Raw genomic sequence first — 27,182 nt, 5'->3', positions numbered from 1 at the left:
CCTCCTAGCCCTGGGCATGTCCAGATGGAGACCCATTGGCCGCTAATCATGATGCACTGGGAAGCATTCTTGCATGAGATGGGGGATTGCAGACTGACTTTGTGGGACTTCTACCTCTAAGAGCCTGCAGTTCAAGATTTCAAACTGCTAGGGGGGATTTGGGTGCCTAACACAGAGGAGGGGTCTCGCTCTGCCAACACCAGACCTTATAGGATGAGTTTTAAGTGATGTGGCTGGGGAACTTTCTAACTGGTTCTAATTCATTAAATTTTTCTTTGTGGTTAATGTGATAATAATGATGATAACATCTGTTTATAGGATTTCCTATGTGCGAGGCACGGTTCTAGGTGCTTTTCATATAGTGACTCATTTAATCTCCTCTACAGCTGTATGAGGGAGGCAATCAGCTTACTTGATTTTTGTCGATATTCCATCGACATCCAAAATTATATATTCTTTTTTTGAGATGTACATAGGGATATTATAAAACCAAGTTTATTGGTTGTATGATTTAATTCTTCTGTGCCCTTACTTATGTTTTGTCCTGCCAGATCTGTCTAGTTCTGGAATCTTCCATTTTATCTCTTTAAAGTAGCAGATAAGGGGCACCTGGGTGGCTCAGTCACTTAAGCGTGGAACTCTTGATTTCGGCTTAGGTCGTGATCTCAGGGTTGTGGGATCCAGCCCCACATCAGGTTTCGCGCTCAGTGGGGGGGTCTGTTGACATTCTTTCTCTCCCTCTGCCTCTGCCCCTCCCCCACTCACACTTGCTCACGCGCGCGCGCTCTCTCTCTAAAATAAATAAATCTTAAAAAAATAAACTAGCAGGTAAATATACAGGGAAAAACTATTTTATCTGGCGCACGAGGGACTATTATATCTTCCTCATACATTATGTCTTCTTTTTCAAGTGTGATGATAAAGGTGAAGGGATTCTTTACCCTATTTATTCCGTTTCACGTAAGTTCCATAGGGTCTGACTTCGACAGTGCTGTTCCTGCCCTCCCTTCGGTTGCATTGCCTCTCTGTCCACACCTTGATTTTCTGCCATTGCCACTAAGTGGAATGTGTGATTCATAAAAGAGATAGAGTTAGGTTTTGTTTTTAATTCAACATTCCCATCCTTGTTGTCTAATTAATGGGAGATTTAGATCATTCTCGTTTACTTTATATACTTGACATTGTTCCCATTTTTCTTTATGATGATTATGATGATTTCTTTTACATATCATTCCCTTCATTTTCCTTTTGCACACATTTGCTTTTTGGAGCACTTGAACATCTTATTGTGTCTTTCTATTAAATTAATGACTGTCTTTCCTTTCTTCGTTCTCACCGTCAGATGCATATTACTGCATTCCTATCTGCCCCCCAAAAGAAATACCAAACATTTCCCCCAGCAAGGCACATTGTTGCCCGCTCCAAGATCCCCCCACTTACTCTCTGCTTCACTGATGAGATCTGTGAAATACGTTTGCTTCTCTCTTTTTAATTTTTCATTCAAGATTTTTATTTATTATTTATTTGAGAGAGAGTGAGAGAGCACAAGCAGGGGGAGCTGCAGAGGGAGAAGGAGAAGCAGACTCCCTGCAGAACAGGGAGCACAACGGGGGGCTCGATCCCAGGACCCCGAGATCATGACCTGAGCCGAAGGCAGACGTTTAACCGATGAGCCACCCAGGCGCCCCTCCAGTGGGTTTATCTTCATCCATTTGAATTTAATTTCTCTTATCCTGTTTTTCTTTCCTTTTAATTTATTGATGTATCTACTGGACTATTCACCCACCCACCCATCCACCATCCATCCTGCCATTTTACATCCTCTCTCCCTCCCTCCTTCCATTATACATCCATCATCCTCTCCAACCCTTTGATAAGTTTATTGCTTAACATTGTTCCCTCTCCTTTTCATCTTCCCAAATTGTGAGGACTCTCCTCCAGTTCATTGGCTGTTTGGCTAAAGCCCTTTGTCAGAGGAGTCATGTGGATGACATTCCTCCCCTCCTCTACTCTCTGTCTTCCCCGGTAGAATGTTAAACTCACCAAGGGCAGACACTTTATTTTATTGCCCTTTTTATGTCTCCAGTGCCTGGGACAGTGGCTGGACCATAGTTGGTGCTCAACAAATAGTTGTTGAATGAATTACAATTTGCCTACCTTCGAGTCTCTTTCCATCTTTTGCCCTGACAAGCGGGCGGCATCTTGGCTGGCAATTGGGTTCTTGAGCTGCAGTCCTTCCCTTGAAGTGGACTCTAGCTGCTCTTCCACTAGCTTCTGGTTTCCCATGCCGCAGATGAGAAGTCTGGCGCCAGCTTGCACCTCTATATTTTTGCACACACCCCAATTTTATACAACATTACACATGTGTATTTTGTTTCTCTAGCAATCTTGTTTGTTTACCTGTGAGCCCCCGGCAAAATGCCACATGCATTGTAGGACTCCCTGAAATATTTGTTGTAAAAATAAATGGATGGATAAAGGAAGGAAGGACTTCAAGACTATGAGAAAGTATATAATGTATTTATCATACCTCTTGAAATGTCAGTGACTGGGATGTTCCAGACCAGTGGTTCTCAAGGCGGGGTCCCAGATCAACAGTGTCAGCCCACCTGGGAACTTGTTAGAGATACAAATTCAGGGGCTCCACCCAAACCTATGGAATCAGATACTCTGGGGGTGGAGCCCTGCCATCTGTGTTTTAACAAGCCCTCCAGGTGATTCTGATGCGTGTTCAAGTTTGAGAACCAGTGCTGGGGACCAGTCTCATCTTCTAGATGGGGAAACTGAGGCTAGGAGCAGGGAAGTGACTCGCCTGAACTCACATATGCCATTGGTGGCACAGCCTGGACCAGTGCCCAGGTCCCCAGAGCTACAGCCTGTGTTCTTGCCACACCAGCCAGGCTGCCTCACCTCTTCTTGCTATTTCCTTTGTAACCAAAACGAACTGTGCATTTGTCAAACCATTTCAAAGCCCTGGGATTGAATCTCCACTCTTACTAAGTTTTTGATTTCACTGCGGGCTTTCCAGGATGTAAAAAAAAATGTGACTTAGAGTTGTTTCTATAAGGCTTTGAGCAATGGAAAGGAGCCAGGCGATTGAATTACTTTTCACGGAGGGCTTCTTGGGCTGGAGCTGTAATGTTATATAGCTCAGCGTTATGAGTCTGTTCTCTCTCTCTCACTGCAATGCATGTCACACACGATCCAGTTTCCTCCCATTCGTGGGAGAGAACGTGTGAATGGCCGTCAACGTTGGCCCAGGAGAAGGATTAGGAACTTTGATGTTGATCAAGTCTCTAGGATCACTGTGTTTCTCTTGCTAATATTTTTATTTGTTTCAAGTTTCTTTTTTTTTTAAAGATTTTATTTATTTATTCATGAGAGACAGAGAGAGAGAGAGAGAGAGAGGCAGAGGGAGAAGCAGGCTCCCAAGGAGCAGGGAGCCCGATGCAGGACTCGATCCCAGGACTCTGGGATCATGACCTGAGCCAAAGGCAGACGCTCAACCATCTGAGCCACCCAGGCGCCCACAAGTTTCTTTTTAATGTATTTTGCATATTCCTTTCCAGTCTTTTTTTCATATGCTTATTTTTTGTTTGTTTTTATTCTTTGGTCGAAACCATGCCGGATACACCATCAAAGGATGCTTCCTTTTTTCACTTTTCCTAGAGTGGGCCCTTTCCATGCCATTATTATGGACCTCCCCTTCCTATCAGTTTTAAAAAGATACTTTATATTTTGGAAATTTTTAGATATACTGAAGAGTTGCAAGGGTAGTACAGAGAGTTCCTGAATACCCGTATGCCCCTCCTCTTCATTCTCTGGAGAGCAGGGTTTTCAGATTAGAGAACTGAGATTTTTGAGCAGAGCAGTGACACTCTTAGATTGATCTTTTTTTGGGAGAAGCTTCTAGAGGCCTTCTGTTTATTTGGCCAATCTTTGTTGGATGTATATCATTTGTCAGACCTGGGATATGCATTGGGTGGGAACAATGATAAACAGGACACAATACTGTCTTATTAATTAATTGTGTATATCTAATTAATTGTGTATATATACACATATATACATAACATAAAGTTTACTGACTTAATTGTTTGTAAGTGTACTGTTCAGTAGCGTTAAGTACGTTGACATTAGGACAATTTATATCCGGAGGTCTTTGATCCTGCAAAACTAAAACTCTGTACCCGTTACACAACTGACCATTCTCCCCTCCCCCAGCCCCTGGCACCCAGCACTCTTCTTTCTGTCTCTATGAATTTAACTATTCTGAGGAACCTCAGATAAGTGGAATCATATGGTATTTGTCTTTTTGTGACTGGCTTATTTCACTAGGTATAATGTCCTCATGGTCCACCTGTGTTGTAGCCTGGGTCAGAATGGCCTCCCTTCCTGAGGCTGGATAATATTCCATTGGATGGATGGACCGCATTTTGTTGATCCCTTCCTCTGTCAATGGACACTTGGGTTGCTTCCATCTCTTGGCTGTTGTGAATAATGCTGCCATGAACATGGATGTACAAATAGCCTTTTGTGTCCCTGCTTTTGATCTTTTGGGGCATATACCCCAAAGTTGTATTTCTGGATCACGTGGAAATACTGCTTTTAATTTTTTTGAGAAACAGCCATTCTGTTTTCCAGAGTGGCTGCACCATTTTACATTCCCATCAGCAGTGCACACGGGTTCCCATTTCTCCAACACTAACATTTGTGACTTATTTTTTCTTCTTTCCTTTCTTTCTCTCTCCTATTTTTCTTTCTTTCTTTCTTTCTTTCTTTCTTTCTTTCTTTCTTTCTTTCTTTCTTTCTTTCTTTTTTTTTTTTTTGATAGCGGCCATCCACTAGCTGTGAGGTGCTATCTCATTGTGGCTTTGATTTGCATTTCCCTGAGGATGAGTGATGCTGAGCATCTTTTCATGTGTTAATTAACAATTTATATGTCTTTCTTGGAGAAATATCTATTCAAATCCTTTGCTCATTTTTAATTTTTTTTTATTGGTTGTTGAATTATAGCTGTTTATAGATTCTGGTTACTAACACCTTATCAGATACAGGTTTGCAAATATTTTCTTCCCTTCTGTGGGCTGCTAGTGTCCTCTGATACCCAAAAGCTTTTTCATTTTGATGTAGTCCAATGTATCCATCTTAATTTTGGTTGCTTGTGCTTTTGGTGTCATATCCAATAAATCACTGCCCAGTCCAACATTGTAAAAATTTTCCTCTACGTTTTCTTCTAAGAGTTTTATAATGTTAGGTTTTACATTCAAGTCTTTGATTTATTTGGAGTTCATTTTTGTATATAATGTAAGGTAAGGTAAACTTCATCCTTCTGTGATTGGATAGCTACCCTCCCAAGCATCATTTGTTGAAATGATTGCCCTTTCCTCCCTGAATGGTCTTGGCAGCTTCGTCAAAGTCATTTGACTGTTTATGTGAGGGTTTAATGTGGTTTATTTGGAAATGACATCTGTGCCTACCAACACTTATATGTGTGTGTTTCTATGCTCTCCCCGCCACACCCCCAATTTAGGGAGTATCACGTTGTTTGCGGCCATTACCATCATCCTGGGATGCCTTAAAATTGGGTACTTCGTTGGATTTTCTGAATGTTTATCAGCCACTGAAGGAGTCTTTCCTGTCACACATGCAGTACATACTCTGTTGCAGGTAAACCCTATGACGTTTATTTATGTTGCCTTGGCTCCTGTTAAGTGCATCCCAGGGTGTGTGTGAAATGGGATGCATTGGGGGGACAGCATGAGGTGGGCTTCGATCCTTCTCTGAGGCTCAGTCTTTCAGCTGCCTCCACTGTAAAATGGGTCTCTGTGTCCCCTTGGCTGTCTTTGTGGGAATCCTGTGAGGCAGAACTTGTAATGGAGAGTCAGGAAATTTTGCCAACCTTGAGTCTACCAGCAAAGGCTTGGGGGGAGTTTGAATATATTTCATTGAGTTTTATTGAGCTGTAATTCACATACCATACAATTTACCCCTTTAAAGTGTACAAGTCAGTGGTTTGGTATATTCATGGGGTTGTGCGACCATCACCACAATCAATCTTAGAACATTTTCGTCACCCCCAGAAGAAACCCTGTGCCATTACGGTCACTCTTCTGGGTCACTGAAGTCTTGTATTTGGAGATAGGGTCCTTATGGAGGTAATTAAGGTGAAATGAGGTCATATGGGTGGCCCTGATCAAATAGAGTTGGTGTCTTTATAAGAAGAGGGGTTAGGACACAGACTCACAGAGAAGGAAGAACGCGTGAGGACACTGGACGAAGACAGCCATCCACAAGCTGGCGGGGGAGGCCTCGGGAGCAACCAGCCCTGCCCACACCTTGATCTTGGGCTTCTGGCCTCTCGGGGTGTGAGCAAATACATTTTTGTTGTTTGAAGCAACCTAATCTATGGTATTTTGTCCTGAAAACACCAACAATTCATTTATTGACTATTTATTTCAGGGTAGTCAAATCCCCTGGTGACAGAGTCTTATAGTGATACCAGTGACAATGTGGAGAGCCTCAGTGAGACCAGAAAGAACTAACTTCCTTCCCTCCCTCCAGTCTCTCCCTTCCTTCTTCCTTCCTTCCTTCCTTCCTTCCTTCCTTCCTTCCTTCCTTCCTTCCTTCCTTCCTTCCTGTCTTCCTGCCTTCACTCTGAACCCAGTAAATACTGTTCCCAGTCTGAGGATTCAAGGTGTTGCTGTGTATAAAGCACTTACAGTGAGCACTTGGCCAAGGCTGACAGCCACTCAGGAGCTTGAACTTTATCCGGAGGGCAATGGGGAGCCATTGAAGGCTTTAGGCAGAGGAATACCTGGACCAATGTGTTTTCAAAATATCACTCTGCTACTTGGTGGGTTGCAGATCTCTAGCTTCCTAATTTAAGGCATTTTATCAGCCAATTAATCAAGCATTCTGTACCTAGTGGTCACTTACTACATGCCTTTGCTATACTAGATGACTGGGGAATGAAAGACACTATTTTAAAGCAATATGGTATTTATTTTAAAATTGTGATTATATATATATATACATATATATATAAAATAAAAAATTTGCTGTCTTAGCTACAGTTCAGTAGTGTTAAGTATGTTCACACTGCTGTGCAACTTGTCTCTAAAACTCTTTCATCTTGCAAAATTAAAACTCCATCCCTGTTAAACACTAACTAGTGATTCCTTCTTCCCCCAGCCCCTGGTACCTACTATTCTATTTCCTTTCTCTGTGAATTCGACTACTCTAGGTACCCCACATAAGGGGTACCTAGTGACTGGCTTTGCTTCACTGACTGTATTGTCTTCAGGGTTTATCCATGATGTAGCAGGTGCCAGGATTTCCTTCCTGTTTGAGGCTGAGCAATATTCCATTGTATGGATGGACCACATTCTGTTTATTCCTCCATCGATGGACATCTGGGTCGCTTCTACCTTTTAGCTATTGTGATTAATGCTGCTATAAACATGGGTGTGCAAATACCTTTTTTGAGACCCTGCTTTCAATTCCATTGGATATATACCCAGAAGTGGGATTGCTGGATTCCATGGTCATTAAAAGATGTTTATTTTAAAAACATAATCTAACAGAAAAAAATGGAAAATAGAATAACAATGTGTCTGTAAGCCCATTAACTGAAACATATGTTGCTGTTTTTGTGTTCTCTTCCTTCCTTGTACTCCAGTGTATACATTCTTGTTGACATTTTTACAGAGAAGGGGCAGCATTTTCTATTCTCAAGTTTCACTTAAAAAATTATAAACTCTTTTTGTGTTGCTATGTAGTCTTTATGAAAGTATCAGTGAAGTAGCTGTCTAACTTGGAAATCATTGATAGATCCTCTAACGAGCTGCTTCCCTATTGTTGGGCTGAAAGTCCTCACCAGGAGTCACTGCTATTGGAATTTTAAGTTGCCAGATGTTTCAGGACCCATCCCCTGAAAGTGTTTTCAGAGCAAGCCAGTAAGTCTTAGGCAGAACAATGTGGAAAAGAGAGGATGTGTCAGTGAATTTTCTTTTGTGCTGATTTTCTTTTGATAGCACTTAATTGCACAATGAAGGTTGAATGAGACAAATTTATAAAGTGCCCAGCAGTGTTTGGTATGTGGTGGGTGCTCAATGTGTATCTGTGTGTGAAATAAACCCCAAAATGTTTTAGGAGCTCAAATAATAGCAGGCACGCGGGAGGTGTTCAGCTCATGGGGAGTAAGTTGCCAGTGAAGAGCGTTTACTGAAAATGTGCTGTTCTAAGTACTTGACATGGATAATCTTATTTAACTGATCATAATACCGTCCAAGGTAGGTTCCGTTATCATCCCTGTTTCGTGGAAGGGAAAACACCTGGAGAAAGGTGCCCTGACTTGCCCGAGGATTTGCACGCAGGTCCCACACCAGCCTCCCTGCACGGGCGCCAGCCCTGTGCTGTATCTTTTGGCTGTGTGGCCAGGGGCCTGGGTGGCGCATGGCACACAGGGAAGTGAAGCACCGGCCTGAATCAATCTGCTCTTCATTGAAAGCACTCAAAATTTGGTGTCAGGCCACTGGCGTAGGAACTGTTCGGTGGATAGTTCTTGGAGGAAGCCTAACACAGGTGATAGAATCGGGACAGCTTCAACCTGTCCTAGAAGAACTCTTCCTCCCAAACCTGGAAGCCTCACTCGGTTCTCACCCCGGGCTCCCGGAGCACGGTCCCCACTGGGGGATGGCACTGACGCCTGAGATGAATCTGGGATGGGAGGTCACTGAGGTCCCCAACATTTTCCCATTCTGTTTCTGCAAGTTTCATAGCTTCTCAGCGTGCAAGTGTAATGATGGTTTTCACCGATGCAATCTTTCTTTTCTTCCTTTATTTCCTAGGTGTATTTTCTTTGGGGGCATGCAAAGGATGTCATCCAGTCTTTCAAAACCCTGGAAAGGTAAAAAACATGGGAATTGCTTTACTGTTGCATTTGGTGTATGTGTAGAACAAACAAACTCATCCCGGCCATCAATCTTGGGTTGTAAATATGAGACCAACTCTCTCCTCCATCCCGACAAGCAAAGCCCTCACTTGTGGCCTGGGAAGGAGACCCTGCACCATCCTCCTCTTCCTGGGGACGGTCCTGGAAGTAGGACGATGTGGGGTTTCAATTCCCACGCTGCCATCTGAGACACTTTCCTTTATGATCCTCGGTTTTCCTCATCTGTAAATGGAAATAATAGTAGAGCCAACCTCTGAGGACTGAAAGAAGTATGGATCTAAAATGTGTGCCTGGTGCATAACAAGTGCTCAGAAGGGTGGGATCTGTTCTTACATCAGTCCCCTTTCTCTCAGCAATTGTGAGGATCAAGGGAAAGAACCTATAGGATACAAGGGTGAATTAACAAGATGGGAAGTATTGTTATCATGCAAGAAAGCCCTGGGTGCACACATACCAGCGAATCAAAGGATCAGCATTTGCTTCCTAGAAAGATCTCTTATATCCATGAGGAAGAGACAACTCCCCCAGTACCATTTGAAATGACAACAGATACTTAAAAGTTTGATTTATGGATGACCACTGGATAGAACTATTTTGATAGACTATTGATATGGAAATAACTTTCACCAATCTCCTTAGGCAGAAAGTTCAGCCTCAACAAGCAGTTAAGCATCTAGGGAGCTGCTAATGTGCACAGAGCCAGCTGCCAGGCAGGGATGATGGGCCCAGGTATCCCAGGCACGTGGTGGGAGGTCCCGGGAGCTGTGCACTGGCAGCCCGTGCTATCCCCCCCACCCCCCCATAGCCCCCAGGGGTGGCCTTGGCAGTGATCTTTAACCACCGCCTTAACGGGAGAAGCCACGCCCCCTTGCTGCGGACTGGGGGCGGGGGAGGGGGGGAGGAGCAGCAGGGAGGGGCCCGAAGCGGCACAGATGCTTCGCCTCCAGGGGAGGGGCATGGACAAATGCCCTCAAATGGGACAAATCAGGGACAGACGCGGTCCAGGCCCTGAGAACCCAGCAAAGAGAACTTTAATTGTCCTTTGGGGCAGAGCAAAGACATCCACACACAACCTCACATTGAATCTGCACGCGGGCTCTGTAAGCATAACTTGGTAACTACGCTTCCCTGCATTGAAGGGGTGCGGTGGGCCACAGGTTCCAGCAGGTTAGGGGACGTGCCCCAGGTCTCCAGAATGCAAGTGGCAGGCCTGGGATTCCTCTCCCGGGTTGTCCCATTTTGTATGCTGAGGAGCGAGGAGTATGTGTCTGGTTTGCTCTTCTTCCCCCTGGTGAGGCTGGGCTACACTCCCAGCTCCAGGTCAGCACTGGTGGTTTTGTTCTGGGGAGTGAGTTTCACTTCACCTACTGCACAGATTGTACTTTGTAACTGATGAGACTTGGAAGGATCTCGTAGGATCTAAAGCTCACCTTAATGCCACTGTTATGGACTGAATGTTTGTGTTTCCCCAAAATTCATCTGTTGAAGCCTTTACCTTCAATGTGATGGTTTGGGGAGGCAGGACCTTTGGAGGGTAATTAGGTTTAGATGAGGTCCTGAGGATGGGGCCCCCATCATGGGGTTAGCGCCCTTATAGGAAGAGATACCAGAGAGCTCTACATGCCTCTCTGCACAGCCCCCCAGAGGAGAGGCCAGGGGGGCACAGGGACAGAGCTGTCACCAAAACCAACCTGCTGGCACCTTGACCCCTGGCTTCAGTTTGCAGAATGGTGACCAATAACTGAGTGTTTGGTTATAGCAGCCCGAGCTAAGATGCTCGCCACCCAGCGGTGACTACCGTTAAGATTATGATCTGCTTCTTGCCAGGCTTTTTTCCACGAATAGATATTGTTTTCATTCCTTTTTTCTTTTTCTTCTTGCTCTGCTTCTTCTTTTCATTTTTTTTTTTTTTTTTGTTCTCCTGCCCTCCAGTTGGTGGTGTTGGTCTACCCCATGGTCTCTCCCGCCTGCCCAGCGCACCACTACTGGGGTTGGTCTCACCAGCCCCCTGCTGTGTTGGTCTGCTGGGGCTGGTCAGAGACCGCCACGCACTGGGAGGCATGAGCCACCTGAACGTTCGGCTCTCACGGTCCTGGAGGCTGGAAGTCCAAGATCAAGCAAGGGCTGGTGTCAGTGGCCCACAGACCCTGCCTCCTTGCTGTGGCCTCATGGGGCCTTGCCTCCATGCTCAGGGAGAGAGATTGAACTCTGCTGTCTCTTCCTCCCTTTCAAAGGACACCAGGCCTACTGGATTAGGGTCTCACCATTATGACCTCACTTACCCTTGATTACCTACTTAGAGGCTCTCTCTCCAAATATGGTTACACTGGGGGTCAGAGCTTCGACAGAGGACTTTCGAGAGGACACAGGCCAGTCCATAACAACTGTTGCTGAATGTTTAATCTTTCTGAAAGTTTTGTTGCTGTTATAAATCATACTGTGATGAACATCTCTGGTCAAACATATTTTTGAACATCTCTGATGATTTGCTTGGCTTAAAGTCCTAGAATAGAATTGTTGGGGTCAAGGGCGAGACGTTTTCAACAGATGTGCATTGAGCATCCCGTCTGTACCCAGAAACTCCCGGCTGAGTGGAGTGGACTTGCCCACGTAGAAAGCACTTTCTTTTATGTGTTTACTCGTGAGGAGGTCTCTCATGCTGACCTCACCACTTAGAGGCACTATGAGCACGATTCCCATTTGGCAGGTGAGAAAACCAAGACTCTGGATGTTGACTTTATAGCTTTTTTTAAAAGTTTTGTTTTTTTTTTTTAGGATTGTTGACTTTAAACCCACTGTGATTTTCATGTGTTGCTGTGACCGCAGAGGCCCTCTGGCTTTGCTGGTGGGGTCTCTCTCTTTGCTTTTGTCACTTATGTAATAACGGCCTCAGGACATTGGGCCCATTTCCCTCCAGGCACAAAAGGGTCTTTGGCTTTGCTTTCCACATGCTTGCTGCCCAGGATAGCAGCTACCAGCCACCTGTGGCCACCGAGCCCTTGAGCTGGGGCTACTTCCAACCCAGATGTGCAGGAAGTATACAAAACACGCCAGATTTCAGAGACTAGGATGAGAAACAGAATGTAAGATATCTCATTAATAATTTTTGTTGGTATTGCTTATATGTTGATATCATAGCATATTCAATAGATTGGGTTTCAGAGAAAATTATTCCAACCATTTTCACCTGTCCCTTGTCTTGCCATGTTTTAAAAATGTGGCGGCAAGAAAATCTAAAATCACACGTATGGCTCACCTCTGTGTCTCGCACCATTGGTGTGTAGACGGCACTTCTCTAGGCCTTGCACCCAGACGTTTACTCAGATCTGTCATCTGAAGGATCTCCAAGGGATGGGACGCAGCGCTGTGCTTGTTGAGTGATTGGACACAAGTCTCTACCTGTCTTGGGAACCCTTTGCTAACCCGGATGGAGAGAGACTTGAACAAGATAGGCAATAGAGCTTAATTTAATCTGTTTTGTTTGTAGGGCAAAGTGTTAAAACATTTTTGAGTTACTCGCCACCTTCAGGTTTTAGATTTAGACTCTCTAGAAAAATTAGAAGATTTGGCAATCCCATAAGTGCATACAACAAAGGGCTAGAGCTGAATGGGGGCTGTTCCCTCCATTTGCTACAGACCCTACCACTCCCTAATGTGGCCCAGACCTGCTTTCTTCATTCACATTTCCTGCCAGGCCCTGAAGCCTTCAGAACTTACCACTCCGGGACTTGCTTCCCCCCCGCCTTGTCTTTTGAGCCAATATTCCACTGTCCCATGCTTTTAGTATGTCCTGGGACTTTTCTCCTGATCTAAGAATTCTCTTTAACTTGCTTCAGTCCTTTTCTCTTCCCCAGAGTGAGGTTTAGAGGAACAGGGGTTCTGAAAGCAGAGCTGAGGGCATACACTGAGATTAGAAGTGGCTCATGGAAGCCTTGTCTTTGTTGTGGTCTGGGGCTATCAGCCCCAAGTATGAGAAGGGTGACCTGGCATGAGGAAGTGATGTCTGCCTTTAGTTTGTAGGAGAGTTTCCAGGTCAGACCAGCAGGAGGCTGCGGGGAGCTTGCACAGCACGCCAGGCTCCGGCAGCAGGTGGCACGGATTAATTATCTCATCGGGTTCATGGGCCTGGGATTGGACAGGGCCGTTTGGCCCGGGAAAGAGGAGAAGAAAAGGGAGCTGTGTGCATTATAAGTAAAAGAAAAGGAAGCCTGAGGCAAACAGCATTGTCTGCATTTGTCCAAGGATCTATCCAGTGCTTCCCAGATGCCCCAGGGCAGGCTGGCCACAATCCATAGAGCTGGGCAAGCTCAGGGGCGAGCAGATGGGCAAACACCTGTCTCCTTCTCTACGTGTGCCCGGTCATTCTGCAGCTGTCCAAAGAAGCCAAGGTTCAAACGAGGGAAGTTTGGCTTGCGGTCGCTTGTGGGAGCCCCAGAGGGGTGGGCTGGGGTTAACACTCAGAGGAGAGGAAAGGTCAGGGTTGAGGACCCAGTTGTACCAGTTTTCCTGCGGGCAGATCGTGGACAAGTGTGCTCTCGGTTAGACGGGTTGGGGCATGCTTCCTCTGGGGCCTGTGCTCTCCACCTGAGGAGCCATCAGTTCTGCATGCTTCAAGGATGCATCTCCCAAATCACCAGGATTTGCTGCTTCTGCTACATGCAAGGCCCATTGTTAAGTGCCTGGAGACTACCAGTGTGCATACGTCTTAAACCTCAAGCATGGGGAGACTGGGGGTTTTGAGACAGGCTCTGATCCCATTGGAACCATATTCCTCACAGACCTCTCTTCTGTGCCAGAGTCCAGTGACCACCTTCCTCTTCATCTTCTTCTTCCCGGGAGTGGCTTGGCATTGAGGCAAGGGCAGGCCCTGGAGGTCAGACTAGGACAGCTCTGTTGCTTAATAGTTCTTCAAATCCCAAGGCAGCTACTGCCTTTTATTTGTGACCTCAGCCTAATTCCTGAATCTATCTGAGACTCCAGCAGCTCAGCATGTTGCCACAGAACAGACTCTTTCTGTGCTCTCCCTCTGCCATTCTCAGTGGATTAGCGTTTCATCCCATGCTGGTTGCTTCATGGTCACAAGATAGCTGCCAGAACGCCAGCCTTCGTGTCTGTATTCAAGGCTGGAAATAAAGGGGAGAGGGACAGTGAGTAGGCTTTTCTTATTCTTATCTCTTTCATCACAAAAGCAGAAGCTTTCAGTAGTGCCCAGTAATCTTGACCTCACATCCCACTGGGCAGAGTGGCCGTGCCTAGCTTCAGGGGAGACCAGAGAGCAAGTCTCTGACCTGTTTCAGTTTCCTTAGAGGTAAGTGGTAAGACAGAAAGGGTGTATGATGATCATTGGGTTGGCCAGCCAACAGTAAGGGCTTGCTCAACTCTCCAGATTTCCAGTGTAGCCCTTCATCTTCCCCTCATGTTTCTCTCCTCTTCCCTTCTGGAAGAAAGGGTTTAGGGTATGGTGGGGATGGTGCGTGCTTTCAGTAAGTTTCCATCACTGGACCCCTGCTTCCAAGACCTAGTTTCTTTTTGTCCCATTGACAATGAGTTGAGTACTGGCAGGTTCAAGATTATGAGAGAATGCCAAGACTGTGGTTTTGGAAGTTCCCATGGAACTGCCTCTCCCCAGACAGGGACCCACCCAGAGTCTGAGCTGCCTGGTGAAACCAGAATCATGGCTAAGAAGGAAGCATGCACATGTGTGTGTGTGTGTGTGTGTGTGTGTGTGTGTGTGTGTGTGTAAGCATGCGTGCAGTGTCTCCATCTCACCCCGTGGGGCTTGGAGCTTCCCAGGGCTGCTCAATAACAGAGTCCTTGTGTTTTTCAGGTTTGGGGTGATACACTCGGTGTTCACCAATCTGCTTCTGTGGACCAATGGCGTCCTGAATGAATCAAAGCACCAACTTAATGAGCACAAGGAACGGCTCATCACTCTGGGCTTTGGGAACATCACAATAGGTGAGTGATAAGAGTTGCCCTGCCCCCATGCTGGAACCTCTTGGAAACCTGCAGAGACCAGAATGTTCAGGGATGGAGCGGCAGGGTCCACCCAACTCATCATTGGCCAGACAATCATCTGTTGTTGAAAATCTTTCAAAACCTCCTAAGTCCCTCATCCTGGTTCCATAAGTAGGATGTGCTGAGCATAATTAATGGTTTCTTCAGTGACTCAGGGACTTGTCAGACCCAAGGGTTATCATTTAGGGTACCATTTCTCACGGTAGAGTTTGGTATGGAAGTCAATGTCTTTGTTTACAACTCTGGAAGATTGGCAGTCATTGTGCTTTTAATTAAGCCTCTATTACCAGTTCATTTGACTAAAAGTATAGCTTTAAAATACCCAGAGAAGTCTAAGGGTTGCCGTTAATTGGTTTTAGTTTGTTTGAAGTTTTTATTGAACTCTTCTGGGCTTGCACTTTTGGCCCATCTTCATTCCCTCTTGCTCCTATTTGAGAGCGCATGATGCCAATCAACCTACTGCCAAAGTTCTTTAGCATTTATGACCTGTTGCTTCTCTATTAGGGCAATGGGATGGGGCTCATGGGAATGTGGAGAGGGGAAATGTACCGGGAACTGGATATCCCAGATTTGGGTCTTGTTCTCATCACGTCCTGGCTGTGTGACTTTTGGAAGCCATTCAACCTCTCTGGGCCTCCCTTTCCTCATTCATAGAGTGAGGAGACCTGTACCAGGCACTTTCAGGGGGTCCTTCCAGCTTTGATGTATTACACTCTACACTCACTGTACGACCCCAGGCCCGTCACCGAGGGCAACTTCATTTTTTTTTTAAAGATTTATATATGTATTTGAGAGAGAGAGAGAGAGAGAGAGAGAGCGAGGGGGGGAGGGGCAGAGGGAGAGCTAGGATCTCAAGCAGACTCGAGATTTACCACCCAGCACGGAGCCAGACTCTGGGCTTGATGCCTAACTGACTGAGCCACCCAGGTGCCCTGGGGGCAACCTTAAAACTGTTTCCTCACCAGTTGGGTGGGGGTGGTGGAATCAGGGATACATGCTACTTCTTTACCTCTTAACCCCTGCTCTACCCTGGCAGCCCGCTCTTGGGGAAGTCCTTCTCTTTTCCTTGTTGGTGCCCATAACAGTAATAGCAGTGAAAACAACAACAACAAACTTTTATTAAGTGTCTACTGAGTGTCTGGCAGGCTACTCTAGTCCCTCCACGTGGCACATTTAATTCTGGACCCAAAACGCCATGGGGTAGTCAGTGTTGACTTTATCATACGGATGAAGCCATCAAGCCACAGAGAAGTTAAGTAACTGGTCCAGGTTCACACAGCAAGTAAATGATCGAACCAGGATTTTATTTGGCTCCAGGAACTTCTGTGGAAAGATGGAATTGGATAAATTTACAAAGAAAGGACTCCATCAGCTCTAACATTCTGTTCATCTGAGACTTTCTCCTCGATTTCTTCCCCTAACTTTTGCGTAGTAGCATACTGGGTTACAAGGGATGGGAAACTCCTCATGAATTCAAAATTGCAGTATTCTGCAAAGGTAAGGTGATTTGTGCTGCCACAAAGCTTTCCATTTGGTTTTATACCTGGCATATGCAAATCATAAGCTAAAACAATGACAAAGTGCAGAGAAAAAAAAATCTACAATAACACCTACCCAGAAATGCAGTTCCATGCTGTTAATATTGGCTTATTTCTTTGCAGTGTTCTATTTATTTATTTATAGTTAAGATCATACTATATATATATTCAATCTTTTTTTTTTGACTGCAGCCTATAATAAGAAATAGACCTTAAGCTGCAACCTGAATGCACACAGACCTGTGTGTGTACACACATATGTCATGAAATAATAACCTTACCATATTAGAGACACATTTCTATTGTTACTGATGTCATTCCACTGCATTCTGTTCTATTCCATGACAAGTCTACTCTGTTGAAAAAATATATTGGCAGCTACCTGCTAAATTGATTTCACAACTGAGTACTGAGCTGTGATAAGCATTTAGAAGATACTGTATATACAATTTTTTCTTACTTATTTCCATTGTTATGTAACATGATTATTTTCCTGTATCATTAAAACACAACTTAATTATAATTGGTAATGGCTGCCTACTATTCCATCGTATGGATGTACCAAAATTCACTTAACAGTTTCTAAATTGTTGGGCACTAGAGTTTCTCTCTCTCTCTCTCTCATGTGCATGCACACACACAAACACACATGCACACACACAGTTTTACCTAATTCTTTGATCACATTTTTGACTTGTCCCTTAAAATAGATTGGAATTATAGGTCAGAGACTATAGCTGTATCCTCTTTAAGGCCTTTGTTACATATTTTATTATTTATTTACAGCATTTTCGCTCCTTCTTATGAAATAGTTTTTTTTAATTTAAATTCAGTTAGCCAACCTATAGTAGTACATCATTAGTTTCAGGTGCAATGTTCAGTGATTCAGCAGTTACGTATAACACCCAGTGCTCATCATATCACGTGCCCTCCTTAATGCCCATCACCCAGTTTGAAATAGTTCTTCATACCATTGCCAAGTGCCTTCCAGAAGGTGGTGCCCACTCGCGTGCCGTATCGAATATTCTTAGGAGCAAAGTCTTTGCTAATGAGAAGGGGCATTTTCCCTCACAAAGTTATTTTTTGAAACAATAATTTAGGGGCACCTGGGTGGCTCGGTTGGTTAAGCGTCTGACTCTTGGTTTTGGTTTAGATCATGATCTCAGCGTCATGAGATCCAGCCCTGTGTTGGGCTCCATGCTCAGCAGGGAGTCTTCTTCTCTCCCTTCCTCTCTACCCCTCTCCCCACTTGCACTCTCTCTCTCTCTCTCAAATAAATAAACAAATCTTTAAAAGAATCCAATAATTTAAAAAATCACACACGTAAATAATATTCACAAAGAAAGTTTAGAGAATACAGGGAAGCAAAACCTACAGGTAAGTAACAATGGACACCTTACACTTACACAATGTTACATGTCAATTATATCTCCATAAAGATGGGGGAAGAGACAAGATAGAACTTCCTTCTACTGAAAAGAAAAAAAAGAAAAGAAAAATTCCCTGCCATTTTCCCACCCAGAGCTAACCATTGTTAACCTTTTAGCTTATATCGTTCCAGATTTTTTCTGTGTCTGTCTGTCATCTATCATCCATATACTTATAGTTTATAAAAATGGAATTATATTCTATCTTCTTTAGCAAGCTTCTTTTGTTCAGCAGAATCTCGTGAACACCTTTATATGTTAAGTAAATTTCCACAATACCATTCACAAGGGCTGATGTATGGATAAACTCTGATTCATGCAGTTAGTACTCATGGCTGTCAATATAGCCATGATATCAAACATGACAATAAGCCACCAAACAAAGCTTTAATTCAATGGGAAAACCCACGTGTGAATCCTCAGTGAAAATATTTCCTTGTGCTTTTCCACTTGCCCACTGACCATGCTAACCACCCTCCAATGCATGTCCTCTGGCCCCCAGTCTTGGATGACCACACGCCTCCGTGTAACTGCTCGCCCCCGACGTTCTGCTCTGCCATCTCCCAGGGGATCTACTACCTCTACCCCTTCAACATAGAGTATCAGATCCTGGCTTCCACGATGCTCTACGTCCTGTGGAAGAACATCGGACGCAAAGTGGACAGTCAACAGCATCGGAACATACAGTTCAAATTTCCCGGGGTCATGGTGGGCTCGGTCCTGGGCCTGACTGTACTAGCCGCCACGATTGGGATTGTGGTGGTATATCTGATTCAGATCGGGCGCTCCAAAACCAAGAGCGAGTCGGCACTCATCATGTTCTACCTGTATGCCATCGCCTTGCTGATGCTCATGGGGGCCGCGGCACTGTTCGGAATCTGGATTTACAGGATAGACGAGAAATCTCTAGATGAGTCTAGAAACCCAGCCCGCAAACTGGACGCGGACCTCTTGGTGGGCACTGCCTCCGGCTCCTGGCTCATCTCCTGGGGCTCCATCTTGGCCCTCCTCTGTGCTGAAGCCCGCCCCCCCTACACCTGGTTCAACCTGCCCTACTCCATCCTGGTGATTGCTGAGAAATACATCCAGAACCTCTTCATCATTGAGTCCGTTCACCGGGAGCCGGAGAAGCTCTCTGAGGACATCAGAACCCTGCGGGTCGTCACAGTCTGCAACGGTGATGCCACGCCCCTCGCCTCGTCCTGCCTCAAGAGTGGAGCTGAGGCCGTGGACGTGGTTTCCCTGGGCAGTGAGATACCACATGTGGCCAATGGAAATATGCGTCTGAGAGAAGGCTGTGGCAGAGAGGCGGGGGAGGGGAGCCGGGAAGGGGCCCCGAGCCCAGCCTGCCACCCCCGTTGCCTGCAGGGCCATGCCAAGAGAAGAGTGTTGAGGAACATTGCAGCCTTTCTGTTCCTCTGCAATATCTCGGTAATGTGCATTAAGTTATTTATCTTAAAAACGACCAACCTATTTTCCTTGCTTTTTTCAAATAAGGAATGGAGGCAGGTTATTAGCAAAATGATTTAAGTGTAAGGTTAAAGAATGAGGCTGGAATGAAAGCCTCCGTTCTACAAATCCACTTACTGAGTACTGTTGTGTGCTGGCGGCTGGGGTCGGGGCTAACGATCGCAGCTGAGAAGACTCAAGGTCTGTAGGCACCACTCTCCCGAGTGTGATCTGAAACAGGCCCCCCCTACACGGAAGTCAGGGAGAGACAGCAGAGAGAGGCAGGTCACTCCAGCTTTGTAGGTGATGGTTTTCATAAGTCAAGGGAACTTATATACAAGGCCTGTCTTGGGCAATAGTAAGGTGAGTGAATTTCTGCACCTGTCTGCCAATTGTAAAATATATATATATATATATATATATTTACACAAAGAGAGAGAGATGAGAAAGAGAGAGAGAGGGAGAGGCCTTAGCTGGGCTCGGTCATGTATACTGTACTCTCAACACCACATCCTTATTTCAATACCACTATGTTCTTAACACCACACCCTTATTTCAGGGCTGTGTCCTTGGAGCAGCCTCTGGGAGGGAGAAAGGCCAACAGAACCCACATTCCAAGGACAAGGCAGGGGGTGAAGAGCCTCTGAGTGCCCCGGTCCAGCTCAGGGGTCAACCGGCAGTCACGTCCTTTTTGATGACCTTCTCCAACAATCTCTTTCTCAGAGAGGTCACAGTCTAGGGAGGAGGGACACAAGGGAAAAATATACAGTGAGTAGGGCAAGCGTTGGGACAGGTATGTGCAAGGTGTAATGGGAACATGGATCCAGGGAGGGACTTCAATGAGTCAGGGATGCTTGAAGTGAGGTCCAGGCTCAGTTAGGAGTGCTTTTGGCTGCAAGGAATAGAAAGCTTGGCCAGCAGGATCCTCAGGCTTAAAGATAAGAATTCTGAAGGTTGGCTACTTGGGGCTGGCCTGGCAACTGAGCCCTATCATCAAGGATCCAGGTACTGTTCATCTTTCCACTTCACCATGCTTAGTGTGATGCTTGTTGCCACATGGTCACAAGGTGGCTGCAACAGCACCAACCATCACATCTGGGCTTAAGACATGAAGAAGGAGAGAAATATTAGTGCCAGGCAGAGGCTTTCACATGGCCACCTCTTGTTGCAAGAGAGGCTGGGGACGTGGAAGGTTTGCTTTCCAGCCTTTGGTGGAAAACAGCAATGTAGAAGATGTCCAGTAACTCAGTTTTGGCTGCCTCCATGTCCAGGAATGCTGGAAGTTTACCAGGTGGCTAAGGCAAGCGTAGGCGTTTGGAGCAGAGGGCACATGATGTTCAAAGGCACAGAGGCAGAAGACACTCTGGTCCATTTGGGGAGCAGCACGTAGTTTAGCACGAATTCCATAAATGTCAAGGAGGGCAGTGGTGGGGGAAAGAGGAAGGCAGGTCCAGTTAGTGGGTCTGACTTGAGCGAACTTCATAAGCCTGGCTGAGTCTGGTCTTTATGCTGGAGGCAATAGGGGCCCCTCTCAGTTTGTGCTGTGGAATGATCAATCCCCTTAGCAGCAGGTGTGAGAAACTGGAGAGAGGTAAGCCCAAGGGCCGGGACACCTGAACAGAAGCCCTGCATCTGCCCAGATGGGAAATGATGGGCACTTGATCCAGAGCAATGGGCCTGAGGATGGAGAGAAAAAAAGGAGCAAAAAGCACTGTGTGTTGTTGGGATTTGTTCTGGAGATTCACAGAAGGATGCCAGGGCTCGGTAGAGAGGAGGGTGGGGTGGCCCCTGGTACCACACAGGCCTCTCGATGACTGGCTGGTGGCATGGTGGGGATGCCCCGACCACGGGGCCTGCCTGCTGTCATGGTCATCAGCAACCTGCTGCCAGCTTCCAGGTCATCCGGGCTACTTTGTTTCCCATCAGCCACTGGCTCTTGAGCTACCTCCTCATTTCAGTTGGTGCATGCCCAGGGACTGCACATTCTGATCTGACTCTAAGGCTAGAAATTGAGAGGGTCTGTCTGAAGCCATAAAGGCCACGTGTCTGCCCATCAAATCTGATTCTTGCTTTGGGTCCCCCGGACCTCGGTCCCCCTCCAGGTTGGCAGACAATTACGAGGAGCTCTGAAGGAAGAAGGGGATCCCAGAAGAGTGTGGCTTCAGGTGGGCCCTCCTCTTTCATTGAATAGGCATTTATGGAGCACCTGCTGTATGCTGGGCACTATGCGGGCGCAGCAGTGGACGAAGGAGTTAAACGGGAAGACAAGAGAGATCGATATTAGTGACCACAGCGGGGCTGCCTTTTATGTGAGGCTTGTATTCCCGAGAACGGTGTATCAGCTCATCTTATAGGGTCAGAGTTGGTTGCAGAACTCCCCTAAGGTGTATCATTTTTGTTCCAAACCCAGAGGGGTGAATAGATCTCTTTTCAGCAAGTTCAGGAAAGCTACTTTCCCCCTGGGTTCTTTGCTTGACCGCTGCTGAGGAACTTGGCTTGCAAATGTGGACGAGCTTGAAGACGAAGAGCAAACGCAACAGTAGAATCAAGTGGCAACTGATGGTCTGTTGGGACCCAGAGGCCAGCCTCGGGGCTCTGTCCCAGGAGGGGAACACCTGCTGTGTCTCCATGTCTGAGCTCTGCCCTCGATGTCCCCAGGCCCTGCCTCTGTCACTGGAGAGTGAGCCAGAGGACAGAAATCATTGCTGGGTGATTGCGAGGGTGCCCCCAGCTGACTCCATGGGCAGCACTCGCAAGCCTGCGGTGGGTCCCACGGGAGGGCATCTGACAGAGGGCGGGAATTGCTCTGCTTCAGGACCAGGTGCTGGTGTCCAGGTGGGGACAGCAGCTGGTCGTGGAGTGGACAAAGAAGGGTGGTGGGGGGGACGATGGAGTTTAGGGTGTGGTGGAACATGGGGTTCTGGAGAGAGGGTGGCAGGTGAGGGAAGGGGAAGCCTGGGCAGAAGGACAGGCACGGGAGGAGATGCACAACCAGGCAAGACTTGCTGGAAGTGCTTCAGGAGCAGAAAGGGAAATCCCAGGTGGTGAGTGAGGGCGGGTAAGGGGAAGGATGCGTGAGAGGCGCCAAGGCAGACCACGCAGGGCCTCCTGAGCCACGGCCACAGCCAGGACAGAATCCTCAGTGCAGCAGAAAACCACCAAAGGGTTTCAAGGTAGGGACGGGATCTGATTCATGCTTCTTTTCTTTTTTAATCCAGCTCAATTTTTAATTGTAGTGAATAGCACATAACATAAAATTTACCATTTTAACGATTTTATTTATTTATTTATTTATTTGACAGAGAGAGCATGAGCTGGGGGAGTGGCAGGCAGAGGGAGCAGCAGGCAGAGGTAGCAGGGAGCAGAGCTGGGAGCCCAACGCGGGACTCGATCCCATGACCCCGGGATCATGACTTGAGTCGAAGGCAGACTCTTAACCTACTGAGCCACCCAGGTGCCCCCCATTTTAACCATTTTAAAGCCTACAGTTCAGTAGTGGGAAGTCCATTCACGCTATTGTGCACCCCCTGCCACCACCCGTGTCTGACACCTTTCCACCTTGCAAACTGCAGTTCTGTAGGCACGAAACAGCCCCCGTGCCCCCCACCCCGGCTCCTGCCAACGCCACCCCACCTCCTATCTCTGTGAGTTCGACCACCCCATGTAGCTCATGTAAGTGGGATCACACGGTATTTGTCTCTTTGCCACCAGCTTATCTCATTCAGCATAACTCCCCAGGGTCATCCACGTGGTAGCGTGTGAAGCGGGGGAGATGTCAAGAATGATGCCCCGGTTCTGACTTGAGCTCCTGGGGAGATGGTGATGCTATTTATGGAGGCAGGAGACTTTGAAGGGGAGGCAGGCTCAGCGAGGGCTCGGCCTGGAAGGAAGCCTCTGAGTTTAGTACTGGACACGTGCATTTTTGCGGTGCTTTGAGACACCCAGGTGAACGTAGCCAACAGGCTGATGTTTGGTTTCCTGCTGCTGCGTAACAAATGACCCCAAATGGAGGGCAGAAACGACAGCTGTTTGGGGCGCCTGGGTGGCTCAGTCGGTTAAGCATCTGACTCTTGATTTTGGCTCAGGTTATGATCTCAGGGTCATGGGATCAAGTCCCCCATTGGGATTCTCTCTCTCCCTCTCTAAAAAAAAATAAAACAACAGTAACAACAAAAAGCAGCAGTGTGATTAGGTCTTATGACCTTGTGGGTTAGAACTTCTGGCAGGGCTTCGCTGGGACATTCTCCTGTCCCTCACGGCATCAGCTGAGGCTGGTGGGCGGGCTGGGCTGCAGGGTCCAAGATCTGGTGGCTGGGATGGGGGTGGCTGGGAGGGCTTAGCGGGACCCTCGGCAGTATCTATACATGGGCTCTCTAGTATGGAGAGTGGGGGCCTCAGGGTTCTTATGTGGCAGCTCAGGGCCCCAGAGCCGACCTGCTGGGAGACCAGAAGTGCCAGTCTATTAGGGCCTGCCTGTGGATGTTGTGTGGCATCAGTTCTGCCATATTTTCTGGGTCAAGCAGTGACAGCATCCCCCAGATTCAAGGGAAGGGGACATAGACCCACCTGCTGATGGGATGAGGAGCAAGAACTCCAGCCAACTTAATAGCAGATATAAAGATCTGGATTTCAGGAAAGGGGGGGTCTGTCCTTCCCTTCTCTGTCCTCTGTCTTCCCTCCCTCCTTTCCTCCATTCCTCTCTCTCCTGAAGATCTATCCACTGGGTGTCTCCCGAGGGCCAGCATGGCTGTGCATGATGGGGGGCAATATGACTGAGGTCTCGCCTTCCTCCTGGTCTTGGGGGGCTTGCAAACCAGATGGCAGAGATGGCAATAAGCGTTAAGCAAGACACACCTTATAGTGACGTGTGCTCCGCAGAGAACAGGTAGAGAGGGTGTGAGGTTGCGCCTGGCGGCTGTTTCAGATCAGAAGGCCCAGGTTGCTGAGAGGGGCTTTCTCTCCCACCACATGATGCGCCATGTGCCTGGGGCCCCAGGGGTGCGGGACATCGGGCAGCAGGGTTAGCAGGTTGGCGAGGGATCAGCCAGCGGAGAGAGGGCTTTATAATCCCAGGCAGGGGTAGATTTCATTTTAAGTACGCTATGAAGACTCGTGGGGCCTTAATCAGGGAAGGGACATGATCTTATTGGCATAAGAAACGGGTCTGGCATCTGAGTGGTGAATGCACCTGTCCGAGGGCACGGCGTAAGCCAGAGAGCAGGCAGGAGGCTACTGCAATGGTCCCGATGAGAGTGGAGAGTGGGGGCCTGGGCAGGTGCACGGGGGCAGAAATGGCTGCACGGCTGCCTGGGTGTCGTGGAGGGACAGTCCTCCAGGCTCGCTGATGGGTTGGGTGGCAGGCGGAGGGTTCTGAGGGTGAGCAGGTAAACAAGGATGACACCTGGAGGTTTGATAGCAACGGGGAAGAAGATGTTGCTAATGGTAGGGGGGGAGTTTGAGATGCAGGTTAGACACCAAGCAGCCCATGGGGTCCTCGAGGGCGGAGTAGGTGGGCGATTCAGGCTCGGGAGTCATCAGCCCATAGTGGGTACTTACAGCCAAGGCTGGGGGAGCTCATCCAGGGGTCATGTGTGTAGAGGAGAGGACCCAGGGATGAGCCCCCCAGCCAACTGTGAGAGACTGAGCAAAGGAGGAGCCAGGGAGGAGTAGCCGGAGTGGTGGGAGGAGCCTGAGAAGCAGAGCCTGAGAAGAGGGGGGCAGAGATCCGAGGTAACGCCTGTACAGAGAGCCGGTATCAGTCAGCTCCTGCTGTGTAAGGAATCACCCCACACTCAGCAACTCCAACCACACCTCTTTGTCATGGTGTCTGTGGGGCAGGAATCCAAGCACAGCTTCGCCGGTGCCTCTGCCAGGGTCTCTCACTGGGAGCAAATGGCCCAATTGGGTGCTGCAGCCGCTTCAAAGCGGACTTCTGGGGGTCTTTCCCAACCTGCTCCTGGTAGGTTGTTGGGCTGAGGGCGTGCGTTCCTTGAGGGCTGCTGGGCTGGGACCTCCCGCGGTGCCTGGCCACAGGGCAGCACACAACAGGGGGCAGCTCCCACTCTTGCAGGAGGGCGTGAACAAGATGGACTCTGCAGTCCTTTTGGCATCTAATCTCAGAAGTGACACCTCATGACTTCTGTCATATTCTGATGGTAGAGGCAGGTCACTAGGCTCAGCCCGACTCAAGGGGAGGGGGTTCCACAAGAACATGACTCCCAGGTGGTGGGATGGGGGGGATGTCATCCGAGAGGCTGCCTGCCGCCGTGCAGGGGTGGAGGAGGAGGAGGACCCGGGGCAGGGAGACCAAGTGGGGGGACCAGTGTGTGGTTTCCATGAGCAGCAGTAACAATAGGTTACGGCTTTCGGTTTTACAAGCATGGTTGGGATTTTATTCTCATCTGAGCTGTGGGAGACCAGTGTCAGTGTTCGCATCTTACAGACGAGGAGACTGAGGGCTTGGAGGGGTCAGATGAGAGTCTGTAAGTGCCACAAACCCAGGTGTGGCTCCAAAGCATGTTCTCTTCTCCCCTGATTGGGGGCGGGGGGTGGTGGTGGGCAGGGCCTGGGTCAAGCCAGAGAGGAGACCACAGAATTCAGCGGCCCAGGCCCATGTGGCTGGGATCTCCCAGCACCAATGTTGGTGTGTGAAGGCGGGTGTGATAAACAGGTGACCTCTGCTATAGGCAAACCCTGGGGGCTGTGGGAACACATACGGGGTTCCTGCCCAGACTGAGTAGATCAAGGAGGGCTTCCTGGAAGGAGTGGTATCTCAGGGCTTGGAAGAAGGTAGGATTCAGTCAAAAAGGCAGACAGGGAGCCTGTGACAGAGGAAGAGGCAGGAGCAAAGCCCTGAAGACTTGGGGGAGAAAGGCACATCTGGCTTTCGGAAGCTGGAGTGAAGGGTGTGATGAGGGACATGGAAACGTGGACAGGTGCCCAGTCACTGGGGAATTTGGGGTCTCTCCTGAAGGCTGTCAGGAGTCACTGGAGAGTGACAAGCAGAGGAATGACAAGGTCAGATGTGTGCTTTACGAAGATCACTCCCACAGTGGGGTCAGGGGTGGATGGAAGGCGTCCGCTGGAGTTGGGGGGCCAGTTGGAGGTATTGGGGCATGCAGTTGGGGGATACTGAGCACCCGACTGAGGTGAGGGCTTTGGGGACGGAGAGAATCAGGTGGGTGTGAACAGCATTCACTCAGGATGGGGCTGAGGACGAGAGAAGGGTCAGGCAGGTGGGCTGCGTGGATTTGACCAGCTCCGTGGAGACATGAAATGCGGTGCGGAGACAGGTGTGACTCCGTGTCCCCGAGGCCAGCGCCTGGGGGTCACGTGGGGCTTCCGAGGCGGCTGCTAGAAGGGGCTCCTCTTCTCTTGCAGCTTTGGATCCCTCCTGCTTTTGGCTGCCGCCCCGAGTACGACAACGGATTGGAGGAGATTGTCTTTGGCTTTGAACCCTGGATAATTGTGGTCAACCTGGCCATGCCTTTTTCTATTTTCTACCGAATGCACGCAGCTGCCTCTCTCTTTGAGGTCTATTGTAAGATATAGTCTGCATCCACATCAAAGCCCAAGGAGTGACCTAACAAGAGAATTCACTGGAGCCACCTGGGAATGGCCAGGTTGGGCAAACATTGCCCGACAAAAGCAAGAGGGCTGCCTTTGTCTGCACCAGTTGTGTTTCTTGCGAGCTGGAATTGTCTTATCACCCCAGATGAATGTAACCAAGTTAGCTCAGCATCGATGAGGCAGCTGAAATCTCGCCTTGACTAGTTCATTCTGATTGAACCCAAT

General features: G+C 47.9%; 1 protein-coding gene across 1 annotated transcript in view; it reads left to right on the top strand.

The window, feature by feature from the left end:
- OTOP1 (otopetrin 1) overlaps positions 1-26,939 on the top strand; it is a 32,330-nt gene extending 5,391 nt beyond the window's left edge. Inside the window, exons 2-6 of the mRNA XM_028089852.2 lie at positions 5,534-5,670; positions 8,853-8,911; positions 14,784-14,914; positions 18,442-19,370; positions 26,769-26,939. Coding sequence (XP_027945653.2) covers positions 5,534-5,670; positions 8,853-8,911; positions 14,784-14,914; positions 18,442-19,370; positions 26,769-26,939 — 1,427 coding nt within the window. The remainder of the gene's footprint in view (positions 1-5,533; positions 5,671-8,852; positions 8,912-14,783; positions 14,915-18,441; positions 19,371-26,768) is intronic.
- Positions 26,940-27,182: the final 243 nt, after the last annotated feature.

Source organism: Eumetopias jubatus, unplaced genomic scaffold (genome assembly GCF_037043125.1).
Source record: "Eumetopias jubatus isolate StellerSeaLion01/CBP00866 unplaced genomic scaffold, mEumJub1_p1.0 scaffold_2, whole genome shotgun sequence".
In the NCBI taxonomy this organism is placed as follows: domain Eukaryota; kingdom Metazoa; phylum Chordata; class Mammalia; order Carnivora; family Otariidae; genus Eumetopias; species Eumetopias jubatus.
This window is presented reverse-complemented; position numbering and strand designations above follow the sequence as displayed.